The sequence below is a fragment of the Ornithorhynchus anatinus genome, chromosome 16 (assembly GCF_004115215.2).
Source record: "Ornithorhynchus anatinus isolate Pmale09 chromosome 16, mOrnAna1.pri.v4, whole genome shotgun sequence".
NCBI lineage: Eukaryota > Metazoa > Chordata > Mammalia > Monotremata > Ornithorhynchidae > Ornithorhynchus > Ornithorhynchus anatinus.
In genome coordinates this window covers 28,368,090-28,384,232 of record NC_041743.1, presented here as the reverse complement: position 1 = coordinate 28,384,232, position 16,143 = coordinate 28,368,090, and the positions used below count along the sequence as shown (strand labels likewise).

Below are 16,143 nucleotides of genomic sequence, written 5' to 3'. Positions count from 1 at the left end.
GACAAAGAGAAGTGGCTTGCCCAGGGTCACATAGCGGACAAGAGATAGAGCTGGGATTAAAACCCAGGTTATCTGACCGCCAGGTCTGTGTTCTTCCCACTAAGTCATGCTATATGAGTAGAGCTTGAGAGGCTAAGATCCAGAATGGTAGCAAAGAGAAGAAGTGGCAGCTCAGGAAACAGTAAAAGCTAGTTGAAGTCCTATAACTCTGGACCAAGGAGCAACCCTAGGTGCTCATCCAGAAGCTGGCAATAATAAATGCCACCCACAGGAACTCATGACAGGGGCTAATGCCCAATTTAGAATACTGGTTATCTTCACACAATTTTCAGCCAACACTCTCTTGCTATGCCATCTCCTTTCAACATCGGGTCTTATCGAGCATAATAATAGTAACAATAATTACAGTGTATGTTAAGCATTTACTGTGTGCCAGCAGGCACTGTACTAACGCTGGGGTGACTACAAGCAAATGGGGTTGGACACAGTCCTTGTCCCACATGGGGCTCACAGTCTCAATCCCCATTTTACAGAGTAAGGAACTGAGGCACAGAGAAGTGAAGTGACATGCCCAGGGTCACAGGGTCACACAGCAGACAAGTGGCAGACCCAAAATTAGAACCCATGACCTTCTGATTCCCAGGCCCGGGTTCTAGCAACTACTGATTCTCATAGAAGGGTGAGGACGAAGGAGCTGCCTATCTTCCAAACTTTTAGAATGCTGGGGCCTTCAAAGCCCTTTTCCTGTCAATCAACCATATTTACTGACCACTTACTTTGTGCACAGCACTGTACTAAGTGCTTGGCAGAGTACAACAAGAAACAGACACATTCCGTCCACAAAAAGCTTACAGTCTAGAGGGGGAAACAGACGTAAATATAGATCAAAGCTCCTTCCTAAGGAGCATAAATTCGCTCACTTAGCCAAAATGTTTTGGAGCTCTTACTGCAGTTGTCACAGACCTTGCCTTTCATGTTATTTTTCAGTTTTTATAGTTTCATTTTTCCATGTGTCCATCACCAACCCTCCCCTCATTCTTAGACTGTGAGCTTCTTGGGTACTAGGGTCCGTGTCTAATTCCCATCTGCCTATTTTTTCCAGTGCTCTGGACAATGCTTTACACACAATAGTCACTCAAAAAAGAAGTACTGAAGGAATGAATAAATGAATTACATAAGCTGATCTAAAATGGACAGAACATTAAAAAATAAGGCTATATTCATAGCTAGTTGGATTTAGGAGCCATTTTAAGTATAACTGCAAGTTTGAAGATAAGTAATGGAAGTGGGGACGCAGTATGGCATAGTGTAGAGGGTACTGAGTTTGGAGGCATGGGCTCTGACTGGCTTGTTGTGTAATCCCTGGATAAGTCACGAGGTCTCTAGTTGAACCTCCATTTCCTTTTTTATCATGTAGGAATAATAATAACTGCCTCTACTATCTCACTGGGATGCTGCGGAGTCAAAATAAAGTAATTATAGTGCTTAGGAAAAATGAAATGGCTTTACAAATTTTAAGTGGTCACAATTCACAATTCAAATGAAAAATACATTTGAATATCATAAAGATGACTTTAATGCATCAGAGCAGTTGCAGTAACTTATCAAATTCAATTTGATCTTTAAATCTTCAGTCAGAACTTCATAAAACAAGTTTGAAGCAAGATATCTGCTGTTAAAGCATTATTTGCCCCAATCTCCTTAAATGAACCTTTTGAAAGCAACTGCTAAAATGTAAGTGCATAAAATTCTCATCACCACATAAAATGAAAGACTCATTCTTAGGTTGGTATTAAATAATGCTTACCCAAAGCAAATGAACATGGTATACTATATTTTACCTAAAAATATCAAAGTTGGTATATTTCACTAACCAGGGGATATAGGGTATGTGATAAAAAAAATTAACACCTAAACAAAATCAACCAGTCACAATGAAATGGCAAATTCTATTTTTCTCTTGATGCATAACGAACTGTGATTTTAAAAATTTTGCATCAGAACCTGTTTATCTCTTTACCTGTTTTATAATGGCTAGGTGTTGTCTTTCTGTTTCGGATCGCTTTTTCAACTCTTCTCTTAGGTTGTCTTTTTCTGAACAGATTTCTACAATAAGTTCCTGGTGCTTCTTATTTTCTTTAATCAACCTACACATAAAAAAGGATGCATATAATAGTCGGAGTAACCCCCAAATAAAAGAAAAACCAGACAGACATATCATTCAATAGGCTTTTTTTCTATTCTTGCTTTCCAGAGTTGCAGCAGTGAATACGCTAGTTAACAGCCACTGTGGAGAAGCTACAATCTTCTAGTCTATAAACACAGCAGGAATACTAGCCTTGGGAAATTCTTGTTTCTTGCTAATCAACCTCTAGTTCCAGACAGCTAAGGAGGAGGCAGCCCCGCTCATGGAGAGCTATAGAGAGAACTGTAAGGTCAGGGAAAGAGGTGGCTGGCTAACCCAGGTCTCTCCCAATTCTCCTGCTACATTACGGATACCTGCTCTTTCCATATGGTCTTTCCCTAATTCTCCCTCAAGATTCCCTAGTGATTTCATGTCATCCTTTCTATTGTGGCGGCCAGTGGCCCCATCATAGCTCCTGCCACTGAGGCTCTTCCCTCCCGCCCTTCCTCCGCTCCCCGGTCCCTGCCACCCAGGTTGAGGGGCCCTTTGGCTTTTCTAAATTATGAACCTAAGAGTTAAATTAGATTCAGTTCGACACCTCAGAAAGAGCATACCAAAATCTAGCAACTTCAAAGTGGAAACAGTTGTAATAACTGGATTACCAAGGCTTTTGTACTGAGCCAGAAATGCATTAAAATTAGGTATCAAAAATGTTCAAAACTACTAAAATAATTATCAACAATAATGTTCCTTTCAGATTATTTTCCTTTTCTCTTCTGTTTTTTTGACTGGAAGGGAAAAAGATAAGGAACCCTTTTGTAGTGGCTGCTAAGAATTTTTTGAATCTACCTACTGGGCCTCCTCTAAGCATAGTATGCTCTGGACATAGTAAGTGCTCAATAAATACTACTGATTATCTGACCTAAAGGGCTCAAGAGTCAAATAAAGCTACTGTGCTTCTGCTTAAGTGTTTGAATGTCTTAATTTACTTGACAGCATCTAACAGTGCCTCTGATATTGTTTGCTAATTTTTCATAGGATTAAGATGGCAGATTGCCCCATGACCATGAATTTTTTACTGTTACCAATCTGTGTATCTTCAAGGCTGGAACAAAAAACCTGCACTATCTCTACAAATGACGGGCAGGACTTTTTCTTGACGAAAGATGACTGACAACCAGAAATTAACTTTTGAAACCCAGAGGACATAAACTCTCTTCATTAAAAATATCTCATTAACAGATTCATTAACATCCCATAGGAACAGAGGCATCTAATATGATTAAATAGTCCTACCTAACTTTTTCCTTTCCCAAATAGAATCAAGATAATAGTAAGATGGCACTATCATAACTAAGCTTCAATAAGCTTTTGAGTTACTTTTTAAAAATGGTATCTGTTAATCACTTACTATATTCCAGACATCGTACTAAACACTGGGGTAGAGACAAGTTAAGCTAGTTTGACACAGACCAAGGCCCACATGGGGCTCACAGTCTTAACCCCATTTTACAGATGAGATATTAGAGGCACAGAGAAGTTAAGTGACTTTCCCAAGGTCACAAAGCAGACAAGTGGGTGAACTGGGATTAGAATCAGGTCCTCTAACCCCCCGGTCTGTGCTCTTTTCAATAGGCCACACTGCTTCCTATTTTTGAAGCTTAAAACCTCCAACATTTGTATAGTTTTACAGTCTTCAATACTATATTCTTTCTTTGTTAACCCAAATGGTAATGTCAATCATGTTCAAACTGATTTCAGAAAAAAGTTAACTTACTTCTTTATCGTATGCTCCTGCTGCAGATACTTGTCTTGCACACATTTTTCAAACACAACCAATGCATGTTCACCCTTTTTTAGTCCATTTGGAAATTTATGTTCATTTGAAAACCCTGTAGATAAAAGCTCAGTTTCTATTTCTTGTAACAAATCCTCAGGAGGGGAGACATTCTGTATTTTTGAAATAAGTTGCTTGGTGCAGTCTGTATCGTAAGGACTTCCTGAATAAATCTTTTCATTAGATTTTTCAGAAAATTTAGATGATCCTAATTCTTGCAATATTTCTGTGAGTGACTGTTCTGTTCTGTTTGTTTTTGACAGTTCAAAATCTCCAGTAGGAAAGCAAACCACATTCTCCAAGTCTCCTGAAGTCGGATACGCCTGGTTGGAAGAATCCTCGCTTCCACTCTGATTTGATGAGTCACCCTCTTGGGCTTCAGTAAGGTTATCTTTTGCAAGTACATTAAATGCAGTTATAGTATCCTGATTTGATGACAACAATTTAGAATCATTGTCTAAGCAGCCATCTTCATCTCCACAAAAACAACTGTTGGAGCTACCTTTCATTTCCAGTGTTATGCCAGTGTTTTCATCAGGTGAACTAGATGGTGCACTCTCTGTCACTGACATGCTGGCTGCCACCGATTACTCTATTTCTGTTAAATATTGCTTGATTTTCCCTGTGAATAGAGAAAAGGTAATGATGAGAAGTTCAAACTGAAAAAAATCTCCAAATATATTTTTATAAATTTGCACAATGCTAAGTTCTTGGTGCCTGTCTATTAACCACAGGTGCCCCCAAAATTCGCAAATGTGGAAAAGCACAGGCAAAACAATCACTACAGGACTGACCCCAGCAGAAATCCTGCTATAGGAACCCCTTTCTTCCTCCTTTGCCCTGTCTTCTTGTGGTATTTCCTCTTACTGCCCACTTGTCTTTAGCCCACTTCTCGATGGGCCACACAAACATTACTCCTGCCATTTCAGGCCACAGCCTGGCTTCCCATCAGCAACGTAAACCAAACTGCTTTCCACTATTTCTCCAGTCACAGCTGCAGAGGGGCAATTCAGGCTTAAGGCGGCAGTGAGACAGATCCTGCCTGCTAATACCTTACAAACCAGAGCTAGTCTGGACTCTCCCACTGCATATCTCTGCACTTGATAAGACATTCAGTTCAAATTATTGATTGAATTTGCTTTTTCTTTTGCCTTGTATAGTTGAAATGGATAGTATTATTTGCCCAGATCTCTGCTATTGTCATTTCTAATTTAAAACCTAATGAACCACCAAATAAACTTTCCCTGACTCCTGAATTCATTATGGGGGGAAAAAACAGCAGCCAGGGAATTAGGAATGCAAAAGAATAATCCTATTGCAGCCTCCTTCTTCTACACTATCATCTTCCACTTTCTAACTATTCCTGAAGGATTTCTCTTTGGTGCTGAGGGAGTGAAGATTATTTCGCCAGCTCTGGTTTGTAGGGTGTTTGCAGAAGGATCGTATTTATTGAGTGCTTATTATGTGCACAGCACTGTATTAAGTGCTTGGAAAGTACAATTCGGATTGTAACGGGTCAAAAAAAGAGTTGGAAGGGAAGGCAGTTGGATGTAAAATCTACATCTCCTCCCCTGTTCTCTCCCTCTCCCTCCAGGCTCGTATCTCCTCCCGCCTCCAGGAAGTGCGGAGATTGATAGGCAACCACTGGAGGCTTTTGAGGAGGTGAGTGACATGCCCAGAGCCTTTCTGTAGGAAGATGATCCGGGCAGCGGAATGAAGAATACGCTGGAGTGGGGAGAAACAGGAAGAAGGGAGATCAGAGAGGAGGCTGACACAATAATCCAGTTGGGATATTACGAGAGCTTGTACCAGCACAATAGCAGTTTGGATGGAGAGGAAGGGCAGGTCTTGGCGATACTGTGAAGGTGAGACTGGCAGATACTGGTGATGGATTGTATGTGTGGGGTGAATGAGAGAGCTGAGTCAAGGACGACACCAAGGTTGCGGGCCTGTGAGATGGGAAGGATGGTCGTGCTGTCCACAGTGACGGGGAAGTCAGGGAGAGGACAAGGTTTGGGAGGGAAGATAAAGAGCTCAGTTTTAAACATGTTGAGTTTTAGGTGGCGGGCAGACATCCGGGTGGATACAACTGAATGAATGATTGAATGGTTTCCACCCTCTTCATTTCACTGAGGCTGCATTTTGCAAGGTCGCCAGTAACTTTCTTGCCAAATCTAAGAGTCACTACTTCAACCTACTCTTCCTTGACCTAGCAACTGCTTTTGACACCAGGACCATTCCCTTCTCTTCCTGGAAATGCTAACTAATCTTAGTTGCACAGTTCCCTCCTGGTTTTCTTCCTATCTCTCTGGGCCTCTCAGTTTCTTTACTGGTTCTTCAATTCAATGTATTCATTGAGCTTACTATATGCGCATCATTGAAATAAGCACTTGGGAGAGTACAATATGACAATAAATGGACATATTCCCTGCCCACAATGAGCTTAACAGTCTAGAGGATAACTGTGGTACTGGATAATTAAGCACTTAATATATGCCAGGCACTGTACTAAGTGCCAGGATGGATACAAACAAATTGGGTTGGACACAGTTCCTGTTGCACATGGGGGTCACAGTCTCAATCCCCATTTTATAGATGAGGTAATGGAGGCAGAGAGAAGTGAAGTGATTCCCCAAGGTCACATAACAGACAAGTGGCAGAGCCTTGATAAGAACCCATTACCTTCTGACTCCCAGGCACGAGCTCTATCCGTTACACCATGCGCTTACTGTGTGATGAACACTGTACTAAGCACTTGAGAGAATACAATGTAACAGAATTGGTAGAAAGAGCCCAGAAAGAGCTTAATTTCAAAAGATTTTCTTGCTTTGACAATTTTATAAACAATTAAAAATTCCATTTAGGATTCCCAGTGTCCAAACAACTTTTATTTTCCTTTCCTGAGTTTCCCTTAAATGCAATTAAAAATTGATCCGTCTCTTATGTATAAAGTGCAGAGGTGATGCCAGTGGCTAGAGTTTAACTCACATATATGCAATTTATGAAATTCATGTTACTAAACTGCCTCACTAAAAAGGATTAAGCAAAAGGGCTCTCCCTACTTTGCTATGATTTCTGAAATTATTTTTCCATGATTAGAGGTATACGAGAATATAGAAAATATTATGTAGTCATTACCAGTCCATTTTAAATTATCCTTTTACATAATGTTTCTGAAATTATTTTTCTATGATTAGAGGTATAAGAGAATATAGAAAATATTATGTAGTCACTACCAGTCCATTTTAAATTATCCTTTAACATGTTATAGTCCTTTTCTGGCCATCCATCCCATCTCTTATTAACCTTTCAGCCTCCCTACCCTTTTACCACTGTAAACCTGCACTTTCCTCTGCCATTCAATGGCCTACCACTTTACAATCTTCCACTCACCTTCAAACTGTGAGAGATGAGAAAAAGAATATTTGGAGTGGCTTTGCTATGCCAAGTATTTCTGGGACTTGAAATCCCCAGAAATATTACTTGAGGCTGAGCACTTGAACCCACTTGGAATGTGGGAAAATGCCACGGATGTCGCTGGCCGAACACCTCTGGTCACATGAGACCCTCTGACAGCACCATAGGTTATCTACTTGGCCATGTAGTTTTGTAAGGGTGCCACTCCCTCTTCTTAATTTTCCAGAAATCACTCTGAAATGACTTGAGATGCAATGCAACGTCAGTAAGTGGGTGATACTGAATGTAAAGTTCTCCCTGTAACTCAAATCACAGTCCAAAACAGACAAGCTACAAAACACTGCTTGACAGAAACTTCATCATAGAAATGAAAATGACACAGCTTTCTGTACTAGCATTTTCTGATCTTTACAAAAAACTATAGTTCCTAATTCTTAAAAAATGAGAAACAGCATGGTCTAGTGGACTGAGCACCAGACTGGATGTCAAGGGACCGGGGTTTTTATCCCAACTCCACTACTCATCTGCTGTGGGACCTTGGGTCAGTCGTTTATTTCCTCTGCTCCTCAATTTCCCATTTGTAAAATGGGAATTAAATACCCATTTACCCAACTCTTGAACTCTGAGCTTATCCTGTATCAACCCCAGAACTTAGCACAGTGCTTGGTACATAATAAGCACTTAAATACCACTTACAATAAAAATTAAGGTGACCCTGAAAATCTTTTTCTTCAAACTATATAGAACAAAAGGTTATTAAACTGTATCCTACCCTCCACATTAATAAGAACATTTTACAACCTTGCAGTACCCACATATTACTTTTAGAATGCCAATTTATAATCCTAGAGAGAGGCAAAGTAATAAATACTTCTTGGTTTCTAAACAGCTTACCCTCTTTGGGCAATTAAAAGGGAAAGGAATATTGTCAAATAAAATGCTAGGAGTCACTTGGAAGGAAATAATTCCAACTGGGTTTTTTTCCCAAGAGTAGGGGAAGGAAGGAATGACACAGCAGTAATCTAAGGAATATGGTAATATATGGGCCTGGCATATTGACAGAGTCAAAGTAGTTATTGAAATCAACAGAATTACCCTTGCAATAGGGCAGAATTCTTGCAAGCTTTTGGAAACTGCCAATGCTGCTAAACAAATACAACAATTCTGGAATGAAAATTATGGCAATTTTCCTGATATGGAAATTGTTTTTAGTTACAACATGCTGAATTAACAAATATTTTCAAAAATTTTTAGTTCTAGTGTTCTTTATGACAGTACTACAGGACCAATTCACACTTCAAAATTGTTTCAGTGGAGTGGGAATTGGTTTCGCTCTTACTGGAGCTCATCAGCTGTAGGCAACTGGTCAAAAACACGTGTTTACCAACTCTACTGTACTCTAGCAAGGGTTCTGCGCACATTAAGCACTAAATGAATACCATGCTGATTGACTCAATTGATCTTTTTGCCCCTAAAATAAGGGACTGCACCAAATGAGTACCCAATAAATGTTACTACTCCTACTACAACAGAGTAAAGCATACATTTTCATAGCTCTTAAAGAGTTGACAAGAGCAATGAAAAAGAATGTCAACCCTTAACAATGTGTTTCAAGAGCAAAAAATAAGCCTTTACACTGCAATGTATTGTACTTATTTCATTACTTAATTTTCCAAAAGACTTCCATCTAAATGGATAACTAAGAACAATGGCCTTGTTTGAAATTATGTGGATTTAGCTAGCGGGCTACAAGGTTCCAGAAGCCGGCTGCGGCTGCCAAGCCTCCCCTTAGGAGCTGTAGGGTTGAAGGGTGGAACTTCTCTCCTTAAATCTTTCTGGTGTACTTCCCCAAGCACTTATGACAGTGTTCTGCCCACAATACGTGCTCAATAAATAGTACTGATTCCCTAATCCATTTTGTAGAAAGGCTGGCATTCCAAGAAGCCTGCTGCTGCCTTCCCACTCCTCCCATTATACTGTCCACAGCCTAGGATCCAAGTCCCAGAGCCTTTTTGCTCCCCCTTCCCTCCCAATCGTGGTGCCAATTCCAAGGGAGGGATGGTGCCCCACAGCAGGCAAGGCCAAGTGTTTTCTGGTACATCCCCAGGACAACAGGAAAGTGAAACACTGGTCTCTCTCTTCCTGGCAGGCCATGGGCAGCTCACAAAGGTGAATTTTCCAGTAGCACCTTCAAGCACAAAGGCCGCGATAATTAGATTCAGTATTGACTATAAATAATCAGAATTTCAAGAGCTGATTTGGGACCAGCAGAAGTATCCAGGCAGTGCCTGGGTGTCCCTACTCTTATCCCAGCCTCCGATCCTCTCCTATCTCCTCTGTCGTTGCCCCAGCAGTTCTCCTGGTTCCACAGCCCAGACGCTTCACTCCTCTATACCAACCTTCTGGATGTTCTTTGTCTCTTCTCTCACCGCGGATCCCTTGCTCACACCCCTTCTGGCCTGAAACTGGACCACCCTTCCCCTCAACCTTCAAAGCCCTACTAAAATCACATCTCTACCAAGAGGCCTTCCCTGACTAATCTCTTCTCTTCCCTCCTGAATCACCTGTGCATTCGAGTCCCTACCCCTCTCGGCATATAAGTACTTACCTCCACCCCACCCACAACTATCCCTATAGTCAGCTGCCTCCCTTGCCTGTAATTTATTTTAATGTCTTTCTACCCATTTGATTATAAACTCCATGAAGTCACGGATCATGTCTACAGACTCTATTGTAATAACAATAATTACAATAATTGTGGTATTTGTTAAGCGCTTACTATGTGCCAGGTTTAAATTCTGGGATGACTACAAACAATCAAGTCTAGAGTTGGACACAGTCTCTTTCCCACATGGGGCTCACAGTCTTAATCCTCATTTTTACAGATGAGGTCACTGAGGCAAAGAGAAGTGAAGTGACTGGCCCAAGATTACACAGCAGACAAGTGGCAGAGCTGGGATTGGACCCCAGGGTCTTCTGACTCCCAGGCCTCTGCTCTATCCACTAGGCCATGTGTTTCTCTATTGTATTCTTTCCAGCATTAAGTGCTTAGTGCACAATAAGTGCTCAATAAATAGCAATGAATGATGGATTACATTCTCTTAGGGTCTGATCTGCTCTCTTCTGTGCAGATCATCTTGGGTCTTATCTTGTGCCTCATCTTATGTCTCCAGTTACACCTGGCCTCTGGTTCTCTCCTCCTTCTCCCCACTGCTCCTCCAGTGAAGAAGACTCCAATCTTCTTCACTTACTCTGTCTCTTGTTTCTGCCTCTACCATTCCCCACCCCATTCTACCAAATACCACCTGGGATCCATTTCCAAAACCACAGTGGCATTCAATTTCCAACAGAGATGCACATACTATATATCATCCGCTTGTATGAAAGAGTCCATTGCAAAAAATGGCAAAAAACTGTATTGGTCTTGATTTTAAGACAGTTTTTATGGTGAATGCAAAAGAAAAACAAATATACTTCTGTATTAAAACATCTACATTAAAGCAGGAAGGCATTCACTTCTACAAGTATGGACATTTGAGCCATGTAAACTAGCACAAATGCATGCAGTTAAATGTAGCTGAAGCTAAAAAAAAACCCAAAAAGGTCAGGCCATACCAAGATTTTTAGTAAAATCTGAAAGTGTGCTACAACTGACTTTCTACAGATTATTAGACTCACTCTCTTCAAAAAGTCACTGCTGAAACACTGAGAGAAGGGTGATGGAAAGCTTAGGAGGAAAGCATACAGTTCCTAAAGATCAAGAAAAGTGTGAAGGGAAGGTGGTAGGGTGACTCTATGGGCTTTCATATTCTAAGTCTTAGTCATTTTAAGTATCTTTCTGGGTGGGAACTCCAATAAACAGATGCCAGAGTTTAAGACAGGGAGTGGACAGGGTTACTCATTTATCTACACATCAAACAGAAACTCCTGACCTACTGGCTTTAAGCACACTTCTTACTTATCCACTTTCTTCTACTACATCCCAGGTTCCACTCCATTCCTCCCAATCAATGGATCTTATCTACTGAGTGAAGTTCATGCAATCACTGTGCCTCATTCTTAACTCTCTTACTTTCAACCCCTGGTTAACACCTTCCCTGGAATGCTCTCTGCCTTCAAATCTATGAGGCCATAGCTCTCCCCAACTTCAAGCCATTCTGAAAACCCACCTCCTCCAGAAGGCTTTCCTCAAATCATTTTTCTTCTTCCCAAGTCGCACCCACCCATCATAGCACTTTTGCATTCACTACTTCCTGTTGCACTTCGGTACATATCATTTTACATACCCTATTTACGCACTTCTTCCTCCCATCTATATTATTTTATGCCTTTCTTTCCTCATGGATTGCAAACTCCTAATGCTCAGGACTGTTTTCTTCTACTGTACTCACCCAGAAGTTTAATACAATGCCCTGCACCAAGGCAAATAGTGTTGGTATGCAATTTGTAAATTTTTCAGTAAACTAATTTTTTTTTTTTTGTTTTTAATCAAGCAGTTTGTTGGAGGGCTCATTAGATGCTGATGTTGGTGGAAAGTAGCTGCTAGAGCAAGATTTTAATTTTTCTTATGATCATTTTTGAACCTCAGATGGTATGAAACATAGCTTTGCCTTCCATGGGTAAATGAAGATTGTCATCTTAAAGCACAATTCTTAGTTCTGATTCACAGAAATACTTTCCATAGGCTATCGAGATTCACTCTAAACTTATGTCTAGTCACTGGTAACTAGGAGTCTGCACAGCTTTTCTCACCCTATATCTTGGCTAGCAAGATTTACTGTCTTTCTTGCATGGTCACAGAACGTACCAATAAAACTCCCTAGGAAAACAAATCAAAATAAATCATGAAAGGGCACTGAACATAAAAGACTGAAATATAACTACAGTTAATTTTCCTTTAAGTCAGAGAATAGGAAAAAGTGCTATATGTAGGTATCGGTATTGTAGCAAAGAAATCTATGAACTGAACTAGCAGTAGAAATATTATTAGTGGGCAAAGAAGATACGGGGATGAGATTAAGACACATTTCCTGGTCACCACAACAAACTGCAAACACAGTACAGTTCTTGAGAAGCAGTGTGACCTAGTAGAAAGAGCCTTGGAGTCCAACAACCTGGGTTCTAATTTTGGCTCCATCGCTCACCTGCTCACCTTTGATAAATCACAACTTGTCTGTACCCCCGTTTCCTCATCTTAAAGAAGGAATTAAGCTCTCTGTTCTCCTTCCCTCAGACTGTGGGGCCCATGAGGACACAGATGTGTCTAACCTAATTATCTTATCTCTATCCCAACACTTAGTACATGGCACGTAGAAAGTCCTTAATATAATTATTACTGCACGTAGAAAGTCCTTAATATAATTATCATTACTGTATGAAGCAAGATCTAGCCAGGAAGACTCCACTGTAATTTCCATATCTAAAAACCAACAGGCTAATAAAAGAAAAAAATCAAAAAGCACATTGTTCCCTCATTCGATACCAGTTAACATATGCTTGAGTTAACAGAGTACCCTTTTCTAGAATAGAGATTATTTTTACGGCTCTTTTTTAAATTTTTCTGAAAAATATCTTCCCTGCAATTCAATTTCTAATTAATACAAATGCGACACAAGTTTGAGAGGTTTTTTTCATATATATCACCGATAGGTGAAAACGTGGCATCCATAGCACAAATTCAGAGCCAAATAAACGCAAGAGAAGGCAATGCTATGGCTCAATTAAACCTAGTTAGAAATGGGTCTGGAATGTAGGGCTACAGTATTTTATTGCTCTATTTAGAGAAGCAGCGTGGCTTAGTGGAAAAGAGCCCAGGTTTGGGAGTCAGAGGTCAAGGGTTCTAATCCCAAACTCCACCACTTGTCAGCTGTGTGTCTCTGGGTAAGTCACTTCACTTCTCTGGGCCTCAGTGACCTCATCTGTAAAATGGGGATGAAGACTGTGAGTCCCATGTGGGACAACCTGATTACCTTGTGTCTACCCCAGTGCTTAGAACGGTGCTTGGCACATAGTAAGCGCTTAGCAAACACCAGCATCATCATTATTATTATTATCTGCCACTAGCGAGTGACGTGAAGGTCACCCTGTTAACTTTAGCTAATGCTTCTGCTCAATGAAAAAGGAAAGCTTTTGATTCCACCCCCATACACACACACAGGTCTGGGGTTGATCCAAAGGTTAATAAGCTTCGCAAAAACACTCTGCTACCCTCGGATGAGGAACTAAACACTGCGTCCTCAAGCTCAAGAACACCCCCGATCAGACCGTGAGCCCGTCACTGGGCAGGGACTGTCTTTATCTGTTGCCGAACTGTACAATCCAAGGGCCAGTACAGTGTTCTGCGCATAGTAAGTGCTCAATAAACACTACCGAATGAATGAATGCTTAAGCTCCGCCAAACTAATTCTCTTCCCCTCTTCAAAACCCTACTTAAAGCTCACCTCCTCCAAGAGGCCTTCCCAGACTGAGCTCCCCCTTTCCCTCTGCTCCCTCTCTACACCCCCTTCACCTCCCCTCAGTCAAGCCCTCTTTTCCCCCCTTTCCCTCTGCTCCTCCCCCTCTCCCTTCTCCTCCCCTCAGCACTGGACTCGTCTCCTCAACTGCATATATCTTCATTACCCTATTTATTTTGTTAATGAGATTCTATTTATTTGCTATTGTTTTAATGAGACGTTCATCCCCTTGATTCTATTTATTGCTATTGTTTTTGTCTGTCTCCCCCGATTAGACTGTCAGCCCGTCAAAGGGCAGGCACTGTCTCTGTTACCGATTTGTACATTCCAAGCGCGTAATACAGTGCTCTGCACATAGTAAGCGCTCAATAAATACTATCGAATGAATGCTTAACTCGGAAGGTGAAGTGGCTGCAGGGTAGGAGGGGGTGGAGGAACAAAACGTCGCCACTAGAGAAGACAGACGAAGATAATAATAATGTTGGTATTTGTTAAGCGCTTACTATGTGCAGAGCACTGTTCTAAGGGCTGGGGGAGATACAGGGTAATCAGGTTGTCCCACGTGAGGCTCACAGTTAATCCCCATTTTACAGATGAGGTCACTGAGGCACAGAGAAGTGAAGTGACTTGCCCACAGTCACACAGCTGACAAGTGGCAGAGCCGGGAGACGAACCCATGACCCCTAACTCCGAAGCCCAGGCTCTTTCCACTGAGCCACGCTACTTCCCCCTTCGTACATTCCAAGCGCTTTGTACAGTGCTCTGCACATAGTAAGCGCTCAATAAATACTATCGAATGAATGAATGAAGGTGAAGTGGCTGCAGGGTAGGAGGGAGCGGAGGGACAAAACGTCGCCACTAGAGCAGACGAAGATGCGACTCTGACGGCCGGCATTTCTAAAAGTGAAATATATACATACAGCCCCACGGATTCCAACCTCTCGAGCGGCCAGATGGTGCCCGAGCTTTCGAGCCTCCTCCCCCGGCTCTGCCCTGCGGCCTGACGCCGGGGAAAGACGGCCAGGGCCTCCCTCGCCACAGGCCCCAAACGCCGGCCAACTGGGCCACCCGGCCGGGGCGTCCCCTCTCCCCCAGACGGCGGAGGAGGGGTCCCCGGCGGGCCATGAAAGGTCTCAAGGGCCCTATGCGGGCAACAGGCGGGGAAGGGGACGGCGAGCAGCTGACAGGGCTGGAGGAGTCGCTCTGCGGGGGTTGCCCAGGTGCCGAGCCGCCGCACCCCTACCGTCTCCTGGGCACACAAAAAGTCCTTAATATAATCACTATTACTACTGTATGAAGCGATTATTATTATTACTGTACGAAGATCTAGCTAGGAAGACCCCCGTCCCCTCCAAGCCTCTCCTCGGAGCCAGACATCTCCCCCCGGCCCGCGGCTTCTCCTCAGCGCGGGGCCGCCCCCCTCGGCCTCTGCCTGCGAAGCCCCCGCCCTTACCGTGGACTAGGAGAACATTGGCATCGAAAGGGATGAATTCTCCATGGCGGGGTCAGGCGGCGACTGGCTCCCCCGCCGCGGCTCCCCCGACCCGAGGGAAGCTGACACATCAACAAAGATGGCGGCCGGGCCAGTCCTCGCTCCCCGCTCCGGCGGGGAGGGAAGGGGGAGCAGCCAATCAGCGCCGAGGAAAAGCGTGACGTGACGGCCGCACCTCGAAGCCCTCGTCTAACCTGTCCGCGGTGGCCAAGGCCTCCTCCCCTCAGACGGTCATTCATTTATTCATTCAATAGTCTTTATTGAGCGCTTACTATGTGCAGAGCACTGTACTAAGCGCTTGGAATGGACAAATCGGCAACAGATAGAGAACAGTCCCTGCCCTTTGACGGGCTGACAGTCTAATCGGGGGAGATGGGCAGACAAGAACAATGGCAATAAATAGAGTCAAGGGGAAGAACATCTCATTAAAACAATGGCAAATAAATAGAATCAGGGTGATGTACATCTCATTAAACAAAATAAATAGGGTGATGAAGATATATACAGTTGAGCGGTCCTCGGCCCTTGAACGCCTTCGACCCTTTTAGGTCACCTTCACTTCAGCTTGACCTGCCGAAATTATCTGGTGCGAGTCGAAAGTTATCTACAGGCGAAATAATAATAATGTTGGTATTTGTTAAGCGCTTACTATATGCAGAGCACTGTTCTAAGCGCTGGGGGAGATACAGGGTAGTCAGGTTGTCCCACATGAGGCTCACAGTTAATCCCCATTTTACAGATGGGGTAACGGAGGCACAGAGAAGTTAGATGACTTGCCCAATTATTGAGCGCTTACTATGTGCAGAGCACTGTTCTAAGC

At 42.6% G+C, this 16,143-nt stretch overlaps 1 protein-coding gene across 1 annotated transcript in view; it reads right to left on the bottom strand.

The window, feature by feature from the left end:
• CCDC186 (coiled-coil domain containing 186) overlaps positions 1-15,398 on the bottom strand; it is a 40,235-nt gene extending 24,837 nt beyond the window's left edge. The window contains exons 1-3 of the mRNA XM_001513549.5: positions 15,285-15,398; positions 3,903-4,584; positions 2,021-2,147 (exon numbers count right to left, since the gene is read on the bottom strand). Coding sequence (XP_001513599.1) covers positions 2,021-2,147; positions 3,903-4,534 — 759 coding nt within the window. The 5' untranslated portion in view covers positions 4,535-4,584; positions 15,285-15,398. The remainder of the gene's footprint in view (positions 1-2,020; positions 2,148-3,902; positions 4,585-15,284) is intronic.
• Positions 15,399-16,143: the final 745 nt, after the last annotated feature.